The sequence below is a fragment of the Leptopilina boulardi genome, unplaced genomic scaffold, assembly GCF_019393585.1.
Source record: "Leptopilina boulardi isolate dan_hultmark-lab unplaced genomic scaffold, ZJU_Lbou_2.1 LbouV2_273, whole genome shotgun sequence".
NCBI lineage: Eukaryota > Metazoa > Arthropoda > Insecta > Hymenoptera > Figitidae > Leptopilina > Leptopilina boulardi.
In genome coordinates, this window is record NW_026137833.1 from 3,992,027 (window position 1) to 4,014,710 (window position 22,684).

The 22,684-nt window shown below is 25.0% G+C and overlaps 1 protein-coding gene across 2 annotated transcripts; it reads left to right on the top strand.

Annotated features, from left to right (window-relative positions):
- The first annotated feature begins 755 nt into the window (after window positions 1–755).
- LOC127281659 (uncharacterized) lies at window positions 756–22,471 on the top strand. Of its 2 annotated transcripts, none has more exons than XM_051305491.1 (9): window positions 756–1,414; window positions 16,921–17,180; window positions 17,266–17,448; window positions 17,533–18,868; window positions 19,706–20,676; window positions 21,328–21,590; window positions 21,686–21,873; window positions 22,104–22,148; window positions 22,246–22,471. In XM_051305491.1, exons 2-8 carry the CDS (start codon window positions 17,004–17,006, stop codon window positions 22,133–22,135), a joined length of 3,150 nt encoding a protein of 1,049 aa, XP_051161448.1. In that variant the 5' UTR covers window positions 756–1,414; window positions 16,921–17,003; the 3' UTR covers window positions 22,136–22,148; window positions 22,246–22,471. The 2 variants fall into 2 exon arrangements, with proteins under 2 accessions (XP_051161448.1, XP_051161449.1); XM_051305492.1 differs by having other exon boundaries at window positions 762–1,414; window positions 21,704–21,873.
- Window positions 22,472–22,684: the final 213 nt, after the last annotated feature.

Below are 22,684 nucleotides of genomic sequence, written 5' to 3' on the forward strand. Positions count from 1 at the left end.
TTTTTTAAAACACCGAATTTTCATTTGTCCAAAATTACAAATACAAATGAAAATTGAGCGTCTAAAAAAATTCTACCAATTAAAAATTAGTACAAATTTGAAATTTGGTAAATTTTTGGCATTTAAAAATTCAAATCACATAAAATTCGATTAAATTTAATAGAAATTCCGCTAGGGAATAAAATTTAGTCAAACGAAAAATTCGGTTAAATAAAGTTTAGCCATATAACAATTCCCTCAACTTGACGCTTAGTTAATTAAATTTTTCTAAAATGCAAATTCATTTAACTGTATAAATTCTTATGGCTCCATATTAGCGACTCGTTGGCGGAGTCGCTTCTGGTTTTCATTTTCAAGAATATCGCTATCATTTTTAATGACACCATATTATCAAGTCATTCACAGAACCGCCGCCTAATATTCGATTAAATAAAAATTCATGTAAAGAAAATGTCAGTAAAATAAAAATTCTGCCAAACGAAAAATTCGGTAGCTAAAAATGTTGTTTAGTAAAAAATTAGTATAAAAAGAAATTCTATCTCAAATGCTAATTCGAAAAATGAAAATTCATCTAAAAAATAATTATTTTAAATAAAATATATTAAAATAAAAAAATGATTTTTATGTGAAATTCATGCGCCTCGTAAACAGATAATAATCAGAAATAATTGTCTTTTTAAAACGAGGGAGTGAGGAGAGACATTTTCAAAAGTGTGATCATCATAAGTCTTTGTTTGGAGACTTGCTACCGGACTCTCAGCGCTGATCCACAAAGTGTCCACTCCACAAGATCCTCGAATGGTTATTGTAGAAGCAAGAGTGGAGAACCAAAGGTAGAACCGGATCGTGAAACGTCGTGCATTCGTTGCGTGAAGCTGATAGTGTTAAGTTCGCTGTTCTAAAGCAGCGATCGGCTCTTGATTTCATCTCCAAAGAGAGAGAGAGAAAAAAAGGAGAACGACTTAGTTTCAATCGACAAACACAACGTTTATACACTTCCGCTCTCTCGTTTTGTTTTTATTTATTTTTCTTCCAATCTTTAGCGGTTTTTTTTCCTTTTGTTTTTTTTTATTGATTTTGTATTTTGGTTGACTTTTTTCTTTTTCAAATAAAAAATAAGAAGAAGAGAATTAAAAAAAAAAGAGCAAGTTACACTCTCTTTGTCATTTGTATGACTTTTACCATCAGACAACACGGTCCATTGGGATGTAACTGTCGAAACGGTTTAGGATCCGTTAACTCACGGGAAGATCAAGTGGTTTTACTGTGAGTCACGCCAAGTGTGGTTGTTGCTCTTGATTATTGCCGCGGCATTGCCAGACAATTGGTTGTGGACTTGATCCAGACTTTCATCGAAGCTGTCTCCATAAAAGGCATTATCCACCGAAAGCAGCTCACGATCATCACGCACACGGTACTTGAATTTCACTTGCTAATTATTATAACAATATAATATCATCACTTTCATATTTATTTTCATTTTTCATTTCTCTTTATAACAAAGAGATAATTTATAACTTCTTTTGTTTCTTTGCTCCAATTATTTTTCCATCTGAAAAAGTAGGGAAATTTTAATTATTTTCTTTTTTTTTTTTAATTTTGTTTATTTAATAAATTTTTAAAAAATAATTTATCAAAATCAAAATTCATTTTTTTCCAATTTCAATTATAATTAATTGGCAATTATTTTTTAAAATTCTAGTTATTTATAATATAATTAATTAAAAAAAAAGGTTTGCAATTATTTTTGCGAACTGAATTATTTTGAAAGTCAATTATTTTAAAAATTTGAATTCATATATTAAAATTTTTATTTGTTTTTTTTAATGTAATATTTTTGAAAAATTAATACAAAGTTCAATTATTTTGCAACTTAGTTTCTTTCAAAATAATTACACGGTGCTACAAAAAAATTTTTTTTTTTGATAAACTTCTTATGAAACCTATTGTAGGTTGTAGGTCACAAAAAACTAAGAAGAATTCTCCAAACACCCCTAAATTTTCATTTTAGAGCCAGAAAACCATTTTTACGTATGTTTATGCATAAAAACCTTTGTAACTGTCTTATTTCTGCACCAATTTCAAAAAAAAATTTTTTTTCCTTTTGAAGCTGAGAAACAGAGCTTTTTAGTCCATATTCGAAATTTTTGTTTAAATTAATATTTATAAGAGAAAAATTACAAAAATTTTCAGGTTTTTATTTTTCAATTTTTCAACTTTAACTGATATTTTCATCGTTAATTTTAATTTAAACATTTTTTCTCTTCTAGCGCAATATAAGCGTATTAAATTCTGCATCCAACGAGCCCTACTTGAATAGATTTTGTAAAAAATTAAGTGAATTATTGTAGTTTTTTTCTTTACAGGTCTAGTAGCTAATTCAAGAACATTACAGTTTTCTTTTCTTTTTCATTCTTAATTGTTTATGTATAGTATTTGTCAAGTTCTGACAGTTTTTATTCCATGTTGGTCATGCTAACAATAAGTTTTTTTCAACAAATATTAATTTTACAAATGAACTGTAAACGAACACGATTGGATAAAAATACTCCAAGTTATGAAGGTTTTACTAATTTTTGTCATTTTTTGCATTTTCAGAAATAAAATAAATTTCTATACTTCTTGTATCAGATCTTGTACCAGATCTTTTACAAGAAAAAACATTTAATATTTGTATACAAGAAAATATATATGTTCTTGTACATATTCTGGCTCTAAAATGAAAATTTAGGGGTGTTTGGAGAATTTTAAATACACCATTCTTCTTAGTTTTTTGTGACCTACAACCTCCAATAGGTTTCATAAGAAGTATATTAAAAAAAAATTTTTTTTGTAGCACCATGTTATTTTAAAATAAGTTAAATTTTTTTCTTAACTTTATTACTTTTATATTCAATTATTTTCATTTTTATTATTCGATGAGAGAAAAAAAAATTTTATTTGTAATTGTTTTTAAAATTCAATTATTTACAAATTAATTCATAAAAAATTTCAATTATTTTACGAACTGAATTATTTTAAAAAACAAATAATTTTAAAAATTTGGTGAAATATATCAAAATTTATGTTTTTTTTTTGTTTTGAAATTTAATATTTTAAAATTTAATTATTTTGCAATTTAGTTTCTTTCAAAACAATTATTTTTAAATTAGTTAAATTATTTTGTAAACCCAATTATTTTTATATTTAATTATTGGATATAAATTGAATTTATTTATTTAATTAATATACGGATATTACTTTTTTATTTTTCGATTATGACAAAAAACGAAAAAAAAAAAATTAAACCGTAGGTAATTGCTTTTCAAATTCAATTATTTAAAATTATTAATACAAAGTTCAATTATTTTGCGAAGTGAATTGTTTCTAAAATCAATTATTTTTAGATTTAGTGGGATATATTAAAATTTTAAATGTTTTTTTTAAATTTAGTATTTTCGATTATGACAAAAAACGAAAGAAATTTAAATTGCAGTTGATTTTAAAATTCAATCACAATTTAATAAATATAAAGTTTAATTATTTTGCGAACTAAATTATTAAATTAAAATTTAATAATTAAAAAATTATCAAATTAAATTTCAATTTAAAAAAAAACAATTTATTTTTATAGTTTTATTTCAAAAAAATTAAAAAACAAATTAAAATTTTTTTTATATAAATAAATTACAATGAAAAATTGTTATAATTTTCATCGAAAATGTAAAATCAATTGTTATTGGTCTTAAATTTAAAATTATATATTTATCCTATTTCTAAAAATATATAAATATTTTTTCTCTTTTTTTTGTCATGATTCATTAAAACCAATGCATTTTTTTTTATTTTTCAAAGAGATAATTTTTTTTTTTTATTTCTTTTTGCATTATTTCCTCTCCTGCCTTTGGGGAAAATTACAATATAAATCTTATATTCCTTTAAATGGGAGAATGACGCAAAAAAATATCATTATTGATTTCTTCATCACTTTGACGTGATTTGGTTTGCCACATTAGGCGATAGAGAGAGAATAGATCATCAACTTTTTGTTGAATATAAAAAAAAGAAAAAAATAATTCTCTACGCGCATTAACATAAAACTTCTTATTTTCCTTTTTTTTTCTTTAATATTTTATTTTATATTTTACAATAGTGCTGTTAAAAAAAATAAAAATGTATTTCAGTAGACGCAAATTATTAGATGAAATTTTTACTCGAACTTATGCAATTTGAGTTCCTTGACTGGTAATTGGTATTTTGAAATAACAAGAGAGAAAATGAGGGGAATATAACGAACCTTCTTCACACGTGCTTTTCTTTTGAGGCGCAGAGAATATATATATATATATATATATATATAGTCTTTCTCTCGGGGAACGTGCGTAGACCGTGAAGCGGGAAAATTCGTTCATCGTGCCTATAAAGTGTGACAAATACATTTCCGATACACCCGACAACCAACAAGGAAACAATTTAAAAAGTCTCTCTCTATATATATAAATTTTATGGTCTCCTGTTCTTTTTAAAATAAAATAGAATACTACTTTGCTTCGGTAAATTATTATACTTGCGCGGGACAAAAATGAGAATTCTTACTTTTTTTCTTTAGTACAAAATTTCGTTCCAATTTATTTTTTCCCCCTTTTTTTTTTATTTATTTGTATTATTATTTCTATGACGAAATTTTTCTTCAATCGAATTTTAACAACAATAATAATATAAAAAAAAAATTTTTTTTATAGTTTTTCTATGCAGAAATTACACAAAGGTGTTAAATTCAAATAATCTTATATGTCCTTTGTTAAAGGCCGCGATGAATCATAATAATATATGCAAGGCTATCTTGATGTTCGTTTATATTATTATTTTTAATTTTGATTTTCCGGAATCAGACAAAACTAATTGAAAGAAATGACGAAACCTTTTTTTTTTTAATAATCTTCATTATATTAATTCTTATTTCTAATTGCGAAAAACAATTTTTTTGTTTAGATAATTTTGTCTATTCAATAATTTTAAATTTACTTTCTTTTTGTAAAAAAAAAATTACATAACCTAATTGATGTCTTTAAACTTTAATTAAAAAAAAAAAAAAAAATTATTTTGCACTTATTTTAATACTAGAAAAATATAGCGCGCGCTAAACCGCGCTTAAAGTTTTCTATTGCCCTTATCTTTGTGTGGAAATAAGTAAAATGTATATGTTGCCGACATAGAAATCTACCTTACCGGCTGATGGTAAAACAGTTTTTAAAAACTGTTTCACCATTAGTCTGCACGGTAGATTCCTATGTCGGTAATGTTGTATATTTCATTTTTCAAAAAACCTGTTTTACCATCAGTCGGTAAGGTATATTTCTATGTCGGTAATGTTGTATATTTCATTTTTCAAAAAACCTGTTTTACCATCAGTCGGTAAGGTTTGTTTTCTCCTAGGAGATCTCGTTGCCAACTTAAAAAAATGAAAATCTATAAAAGAACATTAATAAATCGTGACTGCCGATTGGTCCAAATTAAGAATGGTGCGAAAATTTCAAAAGTGATGATAAATATCTTCATAAAATTAATTTAAATTAAAATTAATCTTGAGTAAAATTTAAATTAATCTTAAAATTAATAATTATAGATATCAAAAATTGAAGTTAGGTTAACCGATACAAAATATCCGCAATATAATTAATTTTTTTCAAAGTTTTTCCTAATTTCTTGTTTCTTGTCGTTGAAGTTGACTCAGAAATACATAAATAAAAAGGGATTACAGATATTAATTCTTAATAATTAAATAATTATTTTTATGATTTCCATTTATCGAATTGTTGTTGTGATTTCATAGAATAAATTAAATATTAATAAATTTTTGTTGGGGAATAAAAAAAGACAATTACCTAATTAATATATTGAAAATAAAAATTAAATTGTGATTAAATAAGTTTAAAATATATATATATATATATATAGAAAATAACTCAATGCAAAAACAAAAATTTGCAATAATAAAATTAATATTAACATTTTTTTGAAAAATTTGTATAGTTTTTATATACTAATTCTTTTACTGCTGCATAAATATGGAAACAATAAAAATACGAAAACAATTTTTATATTCTACTGGAGCTTAAATTAAAAAAAAAATTTCTACCCCTTTTTTGGTTAAAAAAAATTTTTCAAACTGACCCAATATATTATCGCAAAAAAAAAGTGCAATTTGGAGGAATATAATTTATGAAAAAGAGTTATTCACTTTTTCTCAAAGGTCGAGATGAAAGTCATTGGAGGCCATACATATATATATATATATATATATATATAGTGAATTGCATACCGCCTCCAGAAAAGCTACAAATATGGGTCAAGATCTATTTGCATTTCCAGACTCCCATGTAGAAAAAAGAGAAAAATAACTTTCAGAAGAGATTATCATCCACCTGTTTTGATGGATGAGAATCGTTCATTCGAAACCAAGTTTTCTTTCTTTCTTTTTTTTTTTTTTATTTATTTTGTTTTTTTTATACGTCCACAAGCAAAGACTATATACATTTCATGCCAAGGTATATCCTACGAGTTTCGCCCACGCTGTAAAATCGGCCGCAAGGCCAGAATTCACAATATCCTGCATTTTCTGCAATCACAGAAAACAGTATATACTGACCATAAAACTCTCTCCGACTTTTTTTTTTCAATCGTCATTAACACATACGTATACTACTGACAATATTTATCTAATTTTGTTATTTCTTTTTTTGTTGAAAATCAATTTTCTCTCTATTATAACTGTAAATTCCTTCAATGAGAAAAAACATTTTTTTTTAATTTATTTTCATAAATATTTAATATTTGTAAAAAATCATCGATAGTTTGGGATAATTTAATATATTTTTTTATGTAGAAATTCAATTTTTAATTTACATTAGTATTTTATTATAAAATATTAAAAAATAAATTAAAAATAGGAAAAATTTTAAAAAATATAATACTTTATTATTATTATTATTATTATTATTATTATTATTATTATTATTATTATTTTAGAATATAATATTATTATATTAATATTTAATCTACATTTTTCGAAAATATTAATTAATATTGAATTAAATTAATACGGAGCTTTTAGGAATATTTTTTTTAACTTTGGACCCGATTTTTTTAACTTATTTTTTTATTTTTACATACCTGGAAATAATTAAGAATATTTTTCAAGAAAAAGTCTTAGAGTGGGTCTGATGATGCTTTTTTGTTTAAATAATTTGTTTCAAAAAAAATATTTTTAAAATTTTTTTCGTTTTTTTTTTTTTTTTGGTTTTTCAAAATAATTTGAGTTTGCTTTACTATGGATAAAGTGAAAGATAGTAGTAGTAGTGGGCAAAAAAAATTTTTATTTTGAAAAATAAATAAAAACAAAAAATTTTTTTTTAAACAAATGAGGGGCTGATAGTAAAAATGGTTTAAAATAACATTGGGAGCAAAAGTGGGATAAGTGACTTGGGAGCAAAAACGGGTTAAAATGATTCGTGTAATTTATTGATAAATTCATTATATTATTGATTAAAAAATATTAACAATAGGAAAAAATGCATATTTTATTATAATTAATATTTTTTAATCGATAATATAATGAATTTATCAATAAATTACACGAATTATTTTAACCCGTTTTTGCTCCCAAGTCACTTATCCCACTTATACTCCCAATGTTATTTTAAATCATTTTTACTATCAGCCTCTCAAATTATTTAAACAAAAAAGATTATCAGATCCACTCTAAAACTTATTGTAAAAATATTCTTAATAGAAATAAGTTTAACATTGAAAAATTTTAGAAAGTTCTTACAAACAATTTCTTTGAGACTGTTTTACAAGTATTTTATAATTATTTATTAAACATGTTTACACAACTGTATATATATATATACTTATCAAAATCAAAGAAACTTTCTATTATCTTCAAAAAAAAAAGAATTAAGAAAATAGAATTTAAAAAAAGTTTATTAACAGATTTGAAAAGAGAAATTTTCAGGTTTTACTCGTTTCTCGTTTTTTTTTAGTTGTGCACAAAAAACATTTTTAATTACATTTCATAAGAAAGAACTTTATAACTTATTATGTTTTCATTTATTATCACATAATTTTCAGGTTCATTAAATTAAAAATTTTTTTAAAAATTAATTTCAGTATTTCATTATGTAACAATAAGAGACTCAATAATAAAAGTAAATTAAAAAAATTTATTTTTATTTGGATCCAATAAAAATTTTGTTTGTATTAAATTTTTATTTCTTTCAAATAAAACTGTTTTTTCGAAACAAATAAAACTTTTATTTATTTATTTGTACCATTGAAACAAATAATATTTTTTTGTCAGAATTTTTATTTTAGTCATTTAATTTACATGTTTTTTTATTTAAAAAATTTTTAATTTAACGGAATTCTCATTTAATCACCCACTTGAAAAGATTCCCCGGAAAGTGCCCCCTGGAGGTTCTATCAGAATTCCGCCGGAACTTCCAACGTAATTCCGTCGGAATTCCATTGGAGTTCCAAAGAATTTCCGATGGGATTCCGACGGAATTGGGACTCTAAAAATTTTGAAAAAAATTAATTGGAATTCCGTCAGAATTCCGTCGGAATCCCATCGGAAATTCTTTGGAACTCCGATGGAATTCCAACGGAATTACGTTGGAAGTTCCGGCGAAATTCTGATAGAACCTCCAGGGGGCACTTTTCGGGGAATCTTTCCAAGTGGGCAAATTTTATGCGATTCGAATTTTTAAATGACAGCAAATTTTAATTTATCGAATTTTTAATTGATAGAATTTTTAAGACGCCAAATTTTCATTTGTCCGAAATTACATAAATGTCGGAACAAAAAATCGAAAGAAATATTTTGGCGCAAATTTTTAAAATTAACCAATTAGAAATTATTATCAAGAAAATTGTGATTGGTCAATTTTAAAAATTGCGTTGAAATCTTTCTGTCGATTATTTGTTCGGGCATTTATGTAATTTCGGACAAATGAAAATTCGACGTTTTAAAAAATTCTATCAATTAAAAATTCGTACAAATAAAAATTCGGATTAAATTAAATTAAATTTTCATTGAACATAATAGGCATTTTAAAGAATTTTTATTGGGTACAAGTTCATTGTATAGAATTTTCTTTCAGATTAATTTTCATTTGTTCGAATTATTATTTGATATAATTTTCATACAACCGATTTTCCATTACTTTAGAATTTTTATTTAACCGAAAAATTATTTAACAGAATTTTGAATTGATAGAATTGTCATGTGTCCGAAATTGCCAATGGTCGAACAAACAATCGATTTCGGTGCGATTTGTTTTTTCAGTCATTTGCAATTTCGAACAAATAAAAATTCTATCAATTAGAAATTCTGTTAAATAATTTTTCGATTAAGTAAAAATTCTGTAGTATCAAAAATCGATTATATGAAAATTATATCAAATAATAATTCAAACAAATGGAAATTAATCTGAAAAAAAATTCTATGCAATGCGAAATTGTACCCAATAAAAATACTTTAAAATCCCTATGTTAAATGAAAATTCGAGCAATTAAAAATTCTGATAAATAAAAATTCGAATAAATAAAAATTCTGTAAAGTGAATTTTCGATTATATAAAAATTCTGTAAATATAGAAAATCGTTTTGATGAAAATTCTGCAAAATACTAATTCGAAAAAATAAAAATTCGGCTCAAAAATAATTATGACAAATGAAATTCCATAAAATGAAAATTCTAACTAATTATTTTTAGAACATAATCATATATGCGTCTCAATAAAAATTCAAATTAATGATTTTTATGGGACAACCATGCGCTCCATTTCTCTATGAGTTGTAAAGAGTAGTAGAATTTGTACAAATAATTATAAAAAATAATACAAAAACATCATTCATTGGCCATTAGATTATTTTTATATAAATATCGTAAACAGTTAATTAATTTAATTTCTCTTTGACGTACAACAATGAAGTAGGTGGCATAGTTGTTGCTTATTTAGTCATTGTAGACAGATGCAAGATGACTCAGCTAAGTAAGACAAGGTGTTTGAACAGAAGATGAGTAATAAACACTTTGTTATTAATCGATGATCATATTCACATATATTTTTTTTTCCACTAAATCCTAATTTATATACGTACGCATATTATATATATATGCGCAAATAAATTACAATATTTGCGCAATATAACAAGAAACTTTCTGAAAAGGAAGTAAACGATCTAAATAAAAAAAAATTTAATTGAGTGCAATAAAGTAAAGATAAAATTATATTTCCAAATGGCAAGGCTGCCGAGTTCATTATACTCAATAATTCTTAATTGGTATTTCGAGTGATTCAGAAATTGAGTAATTAATGCTCTAAGCTATAGTATGTATAGGAGAATGGCCGTTACTAATCTATTTTTCACGTCACTACTATAATATATATATATATATATATATATATATATATATGTTTAATATAACGAGTCAAGTTTTATGCAGATCTGAAAGCCGAATGAATTGTTCAAGATCTCGATATATTATTCAATTCTTGACAAGTTAAATATAATGTATTTGTTTCGAAATTTAAATTTCAATGAGACACACAATATAATACTAATAATATCGTTCGAGAAGAATAGGTTCCAAATTAGTGATATTTAAATTTTTTAAATTCTGAATATATATATATATATATATAAAAAAAAAACAATATATTGTTATGCCCACGTTGATCTTTTTATTTTTTTCTCATCATTCTAAATTTGTCATGCTTTCAATATATAAAATTTTTTTGTTTTTCTCTCCCCTTTACTTCTACCATCAAATGATGAAAAAAATGAAACGCATAAAAATATTCTCAAAAAATAAATAAATAAATAAAGGTTTTAAATTTTCCTAGTATCATAATTTATAATGCCAAAATAATTCTAATAAACGGAATTTTTATTTAATGCAAATTTGATAAATTTTTAAATTTTTATTTAATAGAATTTTTCCTCATTTTCAATTTAAATTAAATTTGTACGTAACGAGAATTTTTGTCTTAAAGAATTTTCATTTATTACACTTTTTACTTTTTTGAATTTTGATTTACAAAAATTCTTATTTAGCTGAATTTCGATTTAAAAAAATTTTTTTATTTAGTTGAATTTCCATTCAACAGAATTTGTATTTAGCTGAATTTCTATTTAAACGAATTTCCATTCAAAAGAATTTATATTTAGCCGAATTCCCACTAAAACAAATTTTAAATTTCCACTAAAAACAATTTTTATTTACCTGAATTTTCACTTAAACAAATTAAACAAAATTTCCCATGTGAAAGGATTTCCGGAAAATTTCCGGAAGTGGTTTCCGGAAATCTTCCGGAAGTGACTTCCGGAAATTTTCCGGAAAATTGTCGGAAGTTTTCTAAATAATTTTCTTTGGTATTGACAGCTTTTGCTTGTTATTTATGGTTAAATTTTTTGAGGAATTTAAATTCATAATTATTTTGAAAATTCAAAGCAATGTTTGAGGTATTTCTTGTCAAATTATATGGAATATGAAGAAAATAATCGTTTTGGAATTTTTACATTTCAGAAATCCTTTGAAATTATCATCTTTTGCTTGTTATTTATGGTTAAATTTTTTAAGGAATTCAACTTCATAATTTTTTTAAAAATTCAAAGCAATATTTGAGGTATTTCTTGTCGAATTATCTGAAATATGAAGAAAATAATAGTTTTGAAATTTCTACATATCAATTTGTGTTCCGGGTCAATATTGTTCAACTAACTTTAATGTCTAAAAATATATTTCTTGTGAGTTTAAGTGTCAATTTTATCGCCAGATCTCCCTTGGTTTATTTCTTAAGGTAAATCAATATATCTCTTACTTTGTTTATCAATTATAAAATGAAGTCAATTTTTATTCACTTAGAAGATAACCTACGTTTGTCAGAATTTATCTTTAATATATATTTATCATTGAACCGAAGTAAAAATAATTTGTTCTAAAATTCTGTAAATAACTCAACGTGACAGACAATAGGAAATAACGAATTCTTTATTTCTTCTTCTAATATTTACATTCCAATTAAAACACATAAAAATTTTAATGAATTGGAAATCAGTAAAAGGAATAAAATATTCAAGTAATTAAAATAATTATCTATATTATTATAATAATTATGAATTGACAGTAGCTACAAGTAGGGCATTTTCATGAAAAAACGGACATTCTGTCCGTTATTGTCACGATGACTATATTTGGCTTTGTTTTTTAAAAGTATTTTTAAAACAAAATATATTTTTAAAACAATTCTGTTTTATAAAAAGCACATAAGACAGCAGAAAGATGTCCAATTGCAAATTATATTTTATATTTTAATTAAAAAAATATAGCTTTAAATACCAAAATTATTGATTTAAACTAAGTGACTATTTTTTCTCCACGTTATTTGAAAATAGACATATGTAATCTTGTACACGTAAAACTTTTGTGAATATACAATGAATTCGAATTCCTCGAAAAATTTAACCATAAATAACAGGTAAAAGCTGTCAATTCCAAAGAATTTCCGAAAGCAATTGAAAATTTTTCAAAAACGTCCCTTCTGGAAATTTTCCGGAAAATTTCCGGAAGTGGCTTCCGGAAATCTTCCGGAAATGACTTCCGGAAATTTTCCGGAATTCCTTTCACATGGGTTTTAATTTGCTGTATTTTCATTTTAAAAAAATTCTTATTTAGCTTAATTTACATTTAATGGAATTTGAATTTAACAAAAATTTTTTTAGTTGAATTTCCACTAAATCGAATTTTTATTTAGCTGATTTTCTATTTAATTAAACGAATTCTTCTTTTGCTATATTTCCATTTAAAGAATTATTATTTAGCTGAATTTCCATTTAAGAAAATTTTTATTCGCCTGAATTTTCACTTAAACGAATTTCTATAACAGAATATTTATTTTGCTGAATTTCCATTTAGAGAAATTTCCATTTTAAACATTCTTTTCACTAAAATTTTCACTAAAACGAATTTCCATTAAGAGAATTTATATTTAGCTGAATTCCACTTAAAATGAAATTCCATCCACCAGAATTTTTATTTAGCTGAATTCCACTTAAAATGAAATTCCATCCAACAGAATTTTTATTTAGCTGAATTTTCGTTCGTTTCAAGTTTCTAAGTAAAAATTCAGCTAAATGAAAATTCTGTCCAATAAAAACTATTTTTAAGAAAAATTTTGTTAAATAAAAATCCAATTAAATGTAAATTTAGGTTTATTATAGATGGAAAGTGGAAATTCTGCTTAATAAAAACTATGCTTAATGAAAATTTGGTTAAATAAAAATTTAAATGAAAATTTGGTTAAACAAAAATTCGTTTAAATAATAGTTATATTGATAAAAATTCAGATAAATAAACGTTATGTTAAATTGAGAATTTCGCTAAATACAAAATATGCAACATGAAAATTCGGTTATATAAAAATTCTATTTAACAGAAATTCGGTTAAATAAAAATTCTATTAAATTTCTTCTATTGAGGGGAAAAAATTTAATTCAATTTCGCTAAATACAAATTTTACTAAATGAAAATTTGGTTTAATAAAATGTTATTAAATCTAAACCTAATTAATAAAAGAAATCCATTAATGATAAATTCGGTTAAATTAACATTAAGCCAAATAAAAATTCTGCTAAATATAATTATTGTCAAATTTCTATTATACGGAAATTCTGTTAAATGACCATATTAAATGAAAATTCTGCTAAATAAAAAATTTTCTCATTGAGAATTCGGTTAAATAAAAATTATGTCAAATGAAAATTCAGCTAAATATAAATTCGGTGTAAAGAATTACATTCGTTTAAACATTTTTTTTTTAATTTCTCGATTTCCAATAACGTGCGCAATCTAAAATCGTAGAAAAAAAAATTGCAAGAATAATTTGCCAAATGCAATAAAATTGAGGAAATGAGAGGAATTCATTTTTTTTCTTTTTTTTTTTTGAAAGAATATCTCAAAGGGAATAGTATAAATTTCTTGTTAATGGTGTGTCATGTAAGAAACTTGGTTCACCAGTGGGTTAAGATGTCCTTGAAGTCAGCCAACGCACTCGACAAACCACGTTACATCGATGGTCCGCCCACTCACAGAAATCCTAGAGGTATATGGTGGTCTCAACGTCTCACCTTCCTTCCGCCTGTGAATCCTCAAGGAGAATTTACACTTATAATATATATATATATATATATATATATATATATATATATATATACACTATTCCGCGATTTTCTCTGTATTCCCAGTATATTTACCTTTATAACTCCTCTCGAGTATCCACTTATTTCAAGATGATTATATATATATATATATACACATATGCATTTTGTGCGTATATATATAGTAAAATCCAATACAGTCCGTATTCTCGATAAATTGCGTGAAACAATGAGACTACAATGAACGTAATTTACAACTATTAACTCTTGCATAATAAGTTTGCGTATTATACATAAACACTTTTTTGTTTGTGTTCCACAAATATATATATTTAATAATGTTGTGCAGTAGAACGCACGATATACATATGTGCGTGGGTTCTTATAACCACTTGTACTTTCTTTGAAACCTACTCTTGAAAATCGAATTTCTATTTAAACGAATTTTTTTAAAAATAGAAATTATTTTCAATCAAATTTTTAATATCGGCGAATTTTTATTTAACCGAATTTTATAAAGCAGAAACCGAATTTTCAAATCGAAGAATTTTCAATTAACCGAAATTCTATTAAATCGGATTTTTATTTAAAAGAATTTTTATTTAACCGAATCTTATAAAATAGAAACCGAATTTTCATACTAAAAAATTGTTAACAACCAAATTTTTATTTAACAGAATTTTATAAAATAGAAACCGAATTTTCAATTACCAAAGAATTTTTAATTACCCGAATTTCTATATTAAACCGAATCGTACCTAAAAAGTAGAAACCAAATTTGTTTAAAGAATAATTGTTATTTCACCAAATTCTTATTTAACAGAATTTTATAAAGAAGAAAATGAATTTTCAAACCGAAGAATTTTTAATTAACCGAATCGTATAAAAATAAAGTATAGAAGTCAAATTTTCCTACCGAATAGTTGTTAACAGCAAAAATTTTATTTAAGAGAATTTTATAAAGTAGAAACCGAATTTTCATACCCAATTTTTTATTTTATTTAACCAAATCGTGTAAAGTAGAAACCAAATTTTTATACCATAAAACTGTTATTTAGCCAAATTCTTATTTAACAAAAATTTATATTTAACATAATTCTTATACTCATTCGAATATTTATTTAATAGAATTATTATTTAACTAAATTCCCAATTAAGAGGAATTTTATTTAACCAAATTTTCATTAAGCAGAATTTTTAATTCACTGAATTTTATATAGTATAAAAATTATACTGAACCAAATTTTTTTAAAACGAATTTTTATTAAACCGAATTTTCCTAAGAAAGAATTGTTAATGAATAAAAATCTTATTAAAACAGAATTTATTTTTAAACAAATATATTAACGTAACTAAATTTTTCTTCATAAGAAATTTTATTTATAACCAAATTCTCATTAAACAGGGGTTTTAGTTAAAAGAATTTTAATTTAATCTAATTGTATAAAGTAGAAACGGAAATTATATACAAAAAAATGTTATTTAACCAAATTCTTATTTAGCAAAATTTATATTTAACCGAATTCTTAAAAAAATTCGAATATTTAATTATCTGAATTTTTATTTAACCGAATTCTTACCAATTCAAATATTCGAAAAAAGGGATTCATTTTTTACTAATAGGTGAGAAATCAATTGATATTTATTTAATCGGACTTGATTGAAGATTGTTTGGTTGAATACAAAATTGATTTAAAAGACAAGGAGGCCAATCGGTTGACAACACAATGAGAAATTGTGACACCATTGTTCAATGATTGATGAAAAGATGAAAGGTCCAGAAATCGAGGCCAAACAAAGACTATATAATATATAATTTCTCTCGCCTCAAATTTTACGCACCTTAAAGGTTCTATATAAATGATTTCGTCATCAAAATCATACCTACTCTGATTTCGACATATTTAGATTTTTCAGAAAAATCACTCTTTCACATAGAGTATAGACGCACAAGATAAGAAACAAGTTATACAAAACTTGTTCGTCTATCTTTTCTTTTAAATATCGCCATTCGCAGAAAGTTGAAATTCAATTTTTTATATGAAGTTGATTTTCTATTTTTTTTATTGAAAATTTTTATTTAATGAATTTTTAATATTCTCCTTTGAAAAGAAAAAAATTTTTCATTAAGACACTGCAACTAAAGTTCAAACAAGATTTTGATAAAATCAATAAAGAACGATTTATTACTCAATATCCGATATCACACCCACTTTTGCTTTTAAATTTCATTTCATTTTTTTTTATAAAAATTCTATTTGAAACGAAAAAATTTATTTAAATTGAAATAAAATAGAAACTAAAATCAATTAACAAAAATTAAATTTTCATGAGAAATGTAAATTTAAAGAACAAGGAAATTCTTTGTTTACCGCGGTGTTTCTCTATACAGTCGTTAAAATTTTATTTAATTATTAAATTATCGTATCTTTATTTGATTAGAATCAAAATCTACGTCAAAAAGTACGTTTTCAATGTCAACTACTCTTTTTTAAACGAGAGAATTTTAAATTCCTTTTTACTTGACCTTCACCGATTTACAATCACCTCATACAAGTTAATATTTACAGTTGGTTAAAAAAAAAAAAAAAATTATCAAACATTTACATAAAGTAATAGAAATTATTTTTTTCAAAACTAGCTAATTTATTCTCTATATTGAAGACAAAATACTTTTTTTAAATTCAATGGCAAATTATGATAATTTATTTACAGAGTGCCTATACTATGAATTGTGAGAGCAGAGAAGTGTTTTCAATAAAAGACTGACGTTTTTTTTTTTGCCGAGCGACAAGAAAATGGAATTAGTATTGTCTCCTGGATTTATTGGAGACAATGATGGATCACCATTTCACAATGAAGACGTTCATGAATGGTCGCATGTGGATCAACTCACGGGCATGTTGGAAAATGCTCGAATCGAGACTGGTAGATGGCAAACCAAAAATGAAAGATCTGCTCAATCATACGGCAAAGTAATTATAAATTTTATATTTAAATATTAAAACAATTTAACCGTTAAAATTTTTAATCCTTATTTTCTTTTTAATGACAAAATAGGTGGTAGATTCTCGTGAACGAAATTCAGCGGACGGAAATGTGGTTCAGCGAGCACAACGAAAAGTAGAAGTTTTTCAGAGTCAAGGAACAGGAGGAAAATCTATTCAAGTGGTACGAGCCTCTCAATGGTCTTCCTCCAGAGTTTCTGATTTAATTCACAGTAGCTCGTTAGCTAAATCCCCGGTAAGTGAAAATAAATAAATAATTATTGAATTAGGGGACGAAAAATTATTCCCCTTGATTTATTAGCCCGAATTTTAATTGCAGATTGAGCAGCACATGAGTGATCTCGACAGTGGCATAAAGTCAAGACTGAACGACTATAAAAATTTTGATTCATTGTCATCTCTATGTCGAAAATTACACTCAAAAGTAATTAACGATAGTCATTCATTATTTTTTGGGCAAAATTCTGCCTTTTTGACTGATGAGAAACTAAGCAAAGCATTCGAAGTCATTGACAGAAATAAATCCTTATTTAATGAGAATAAAAAAAGCAATTCAAATGAAGATTTAGCTAGTTTAACTGATGAAAAAGAATCATTATCGCCATTAAATTTTACCCGTGATTATCGAACTCGTCGTTCTCTACAATTAGTAAACAAGAAAAATGGAAAGGATTCAACTAATTCTCATGTAAAGCTTGCCGATTTAAATAATTCCGAGCGTGATTTGTATGTTTCAAAACTTTCCGAATTAAAAAATCCACAAGCACGACTTCGAACAAAAGTTGTTGATGATGATGAGAAATTTGTCAAAAATTCTTACTCATCGCCTGAATCATCGCCAAGAAATTCATATTTCAGTGGGAAACATTCACCGGAAACTAATTTAACATTCAACAAAACAAATGTTTCCAATGCATCGAAACCACGAACATATTTCTATAAAGATCATTCCGAGAAGAATCGTGAGTCAATTGTCGAAATACAAAAACCAACGTCAATTCGACTTTGTTCTCAAGACACCACAAATCGATCAAATAAAACAATAGTGCACTTGGGTAAATCCGAAGACGAAACAACTGGACATATTAAAGTAACAATAGATTTAAAAAATACACCCAAAAATGATATCACATCAAGAGACTCAAATTCACAGGAGAATATTTTATTTTTATCCGATTGCTCAACGAAACCAACGAAAAAAGTTGGTTTTTGTAAGACTGAGGTACATTTTGTGGCCGATTCAGGAAAAGTAAATATCGTTGAAACTGATGGCAAACCACCGCCAACAAATCGTTTTCGAAGAAGACGTCGTAATAACAATAGCAACAATGGTCTTGGAATTTCAGCAAATAAAAATTTACCAGTTGTTCATTTTGGTGATACACCGCCATCCTATATATTTGGAGAAAATAAAAAGTCTGTTAACGATGAATTATTGTCAAATACAACAAAATTACGAGAGGATGAAGATGCGTGGCAATCTTTTAAATCACCATTGACAATGGACAATGAGAATGACACAAAGAAAAACATTATCAATGAGAGCAATCTTACGAACATTCACGAAAAGAATTTAGATCATCGGCATAAGGGTCACACGACTACTGTTAATTTTGGTTCTAACGGATTTTGCAATTTAAAAAATATCATTCAAGGTAATTGAAAGTTTTTTTTTCATTATTAAGTTTTAAAACGTTGTACTTTTATGCTAGGCTACTGACTTAAATAGGTTTGACAAAATTGAATGCAAAATCTATAAATGGGGTTTCAAGTTTCAATTGTATTCGTTCACTGAATCAAAATTGGTGTAGAACAAAGTTCTATCTGATGGGGTTTGTCAGATATTCAGGTTCAACCACATCAGCATAAAAACGAAACATGATGAGCTTTATTGTGAGATTTTGTTCTAAGCGGATTTTAATTGTTTGAACGAAAATAATTCAATCCTTACTTACTATTTTGCATTTACTTTTGTCAAACCTCAGGAGACTTTTGCGACTTTTTAACAAATAAACTAAATAAATCCTGAGAAATTGGTCATAATACGTGATCAATTATATTACAATTCCTTTAATGACTACCTTGATTCATCTTTTTAGTATAATTTATATCAGTTTCTTCCAAATCAAACAAGAAGCCCTTTGTGAGTTATTAACAAAAAAAACTAACCAAATCCTGAGAAATTGGCCATAATACGTGATCAATTATATTACAATTCCTTTAATGACTACCTTGATTCATCTTTTTAGTATAATTTATATTAGTTTCTTCCAAATCCAAAAAGAAGCCCTTTGTGACTTATTAACAAAAAAAACTAACCAAATCCTGAGAAATTGGCCATAATACGTGATCAATTATATTACAATTCCTTTAATTGGTGATTACCTTGACTCGTCTTAGTATCATTTGTACCAGGTTCTTCCAAATCTGAAAACATACTTTAATTAATATTTCTTCTAATTCTATATTTAATTTCATTATATTACTTACAGATGATACTTCAAGATTAAGTAATGTTGAGGAAGTTTCTTTGGAAGCTCCAAAAATAATATCAGCATTGGATTTACGAACTCGAAAGGAAAATCATAATTCTCCATCCTTATTAGAAAATGAATTAGCAATAACATCAGAAGATAGTAAATCATTTGTAAAAACCACAGCTATTCAAAGGCCAATAATTGCCAAAGTTGATTTTGATCATTCACAAAAATTATTAAAATCATCGAAAAAACCAACAATAACCCTCGCCTCTTTATATCCAATAGAAAAATCAAATGAAGAAGCAAAATTGTCGTCTCTTTCAACTACAAATGAAATTGAAAAAATTCCACATCGTTCAACAAAATCAAATGAAACGGAAAGAATTTCCCTACGTTTAGCAAAATTAAATAACGAGTCAGAAAAAATTTCACCTTGTTTGTTAAATTCAAATGAGAGTGAAAAAATTTTATCTCCCTCAATGAAATTAAATGAAAAACAATCAATGGTAAAATTAAGTGAAACAGAAAAATGTTCACATCGTTTTGTGAAATTAAATGATGTTGGTAAAATTTCTACAAATTTAATGAAAACCAATGAAAATGTAAAAGATTGTTGCGCTGTGCCTATTTCAGAAGCCAAAGATTTTTGTGATGTTAATAGTTCGGGAGTAAGAGAAGAAAACTGTGATCCTAGTCCCATTTATGTCAATGTATTTGAGTCTAATAGAAATGATGTGCCAATTTATGAGAATTCACAAGCTGTTCAAAATAGTTTTGAGACAGAAGTAGCTTCGAAGAAAAAACTAAAGGAAAATGAAAATCAAGAGAAAGTACAGCAACCCAGCAAAATTGATCAAGAAGAACTTTCTAAAAAATTACACACACATCAGAGTAAATCGAAGTCAATTAATTCAAAATTAAGTTCCGAGATTAGAAACAGTGGATCAGAGTCGAATAAAAGTTCTCTAATCAGGCGGAGCAAGGTTTGTATTTCGAAGTTATTTTTATAAAATTTCCCTAGAAAATCAATAGAATTTAATTTCAATACTTAGAAAAATTTTGGAATGCATGGTATTATTTATTTGCAATATGAATAATATATTCAACCAAATTTGTCGTTAGCATGATAGAAAATTCTACTATTCAATAATTCAGCTAAATAGGAATTCACATGAATAAAATTTCGAGAAAATAAAAATTCTACTAAATATTTCTCTTAAACAAAAATGCTAAATAAAAAATATTTTTAAAATTACGTCTAAATCAAATCAGGATAAAAAGTTCAGTTAAATAGAAATTCTGTTAAATGAAAATTCCATTTAAATAGAAATTCAGTTTAATGGAAACTTTACCTTTAGAAAAGGACCTGGAAGAAAAAAAAGTTAAAGGTTATGTTTATGATAGTTTTCATTTAATTTAAAGTTTCTTTTTAATTACATGCAAAACCAGATTTAAGAATATTTTTGATATACGAAAGATTAAAATAACAAAATGATTTGTATGGATAGTTGTTACACTCTTTCTGTATTTTTATTTCAAACTATCATAAACATAACCTATAATTTTTTTCATTCTCCTGTCTTTTTCTTCAAAGCTAATATTTTTTTAATTTTTGATTATTTTTCTTATTCCAGAGGGAAACTGTCGATAGTAAAAAAGAAAAAAAACAAAACTCAGATAATGTAAAAAATAAAAGTAATAAAATTATAGAAAAAGAATCGAATAACAAACTCAAGGAACAAAAGATAAAAGAAAAAAGTCAAGAGGATGGTATTTTAAAAAATTCCAAGAGTGCTTTAGTGAAAAAAGATTTGAAAAGAACCACATCTAAGTCACGTAATTCTAAACAATCATCAGAACTGGAAATCGAAAAGAATACAAAACCGGAAACTTCAAAGTAAACATGAATTATTTTTTTTTAATAAAAAAAAACACAAATTTACCATATGTGCCTAAAAATTTATTTAAAAATGATTTTAATTAAATTTTCAGTTATTTTTTTATTTACAGAATAAAAAAGCCAGTGGAAGTTGTTTATAAAACGGCAATTTATAATATGAAAAATGAGAAATTAACGAAACCAGCAAAAACAAAGGAAACAAAGGGTCCTCGTTATATAAATGATATAATTTGTGGCAGTAAAGTTAAGAAATCATCATCGACTGATAAGCACGGAAAAAGTAAATTTTTTTTTACTTTAATTTCAAACACAAATTTTTTCCTGTTGATATTTTTTTTATATTGGATTCTTTTTATAATTTAAGTTATTTTTCATCGTCGAAAATTTTTTAAAGCTTTTTTTTTATTATTCTAAAGCAGTATGAATTTTCAAAAATTGACATTTTTTCGATAAAAGACAAAATTAAAAAATTCTACAATATTAAAAAATAATTATATTAATTTTTTTCAGCTAATGTAACTTCCCAATCAAAGAAATCCTAATGCAAACTAATAGGTGAGAAAGATAATTTTACTATTAATTTAAGTTCATTAATAATTGAAATATAGTTTTAAGGAAAAAAATTAATTATCGTAATTGATTTTCTTTTTAGACAATGAATGTTCCGAGATCATGGAAAATAAATCGTTTTCAACATAAAATTCCTTCGCTAATGTAATTTAAATGCTCTACGAGATTTGATACAATTCTAATAACTAATTTAGAAAAATAATTTTTCACTTTTTTACAAAGCAACTTTTTTTACTAAGAATAAACATTTATGTTTTAATATTGCATTTCTTGCCTTTTTGTAATAAATTATATTTTCTTCAGAGAAATTTGTGAATATTTTTATTCCACTATTCAAAAAAAAAAAAATAATAAAAAGAAAGAATGAAGGATTTCTTGAATCAAAAGAAATTATTTTTGGCATACATGACGTTCAGATAAAAATTTTATCTTTGCGAATATACTTGTTAATAAAAATATACTTTATTACTGATTACGTGGTTTATGAACTCTCCTTTATGATTTTATCAATGATGATAATT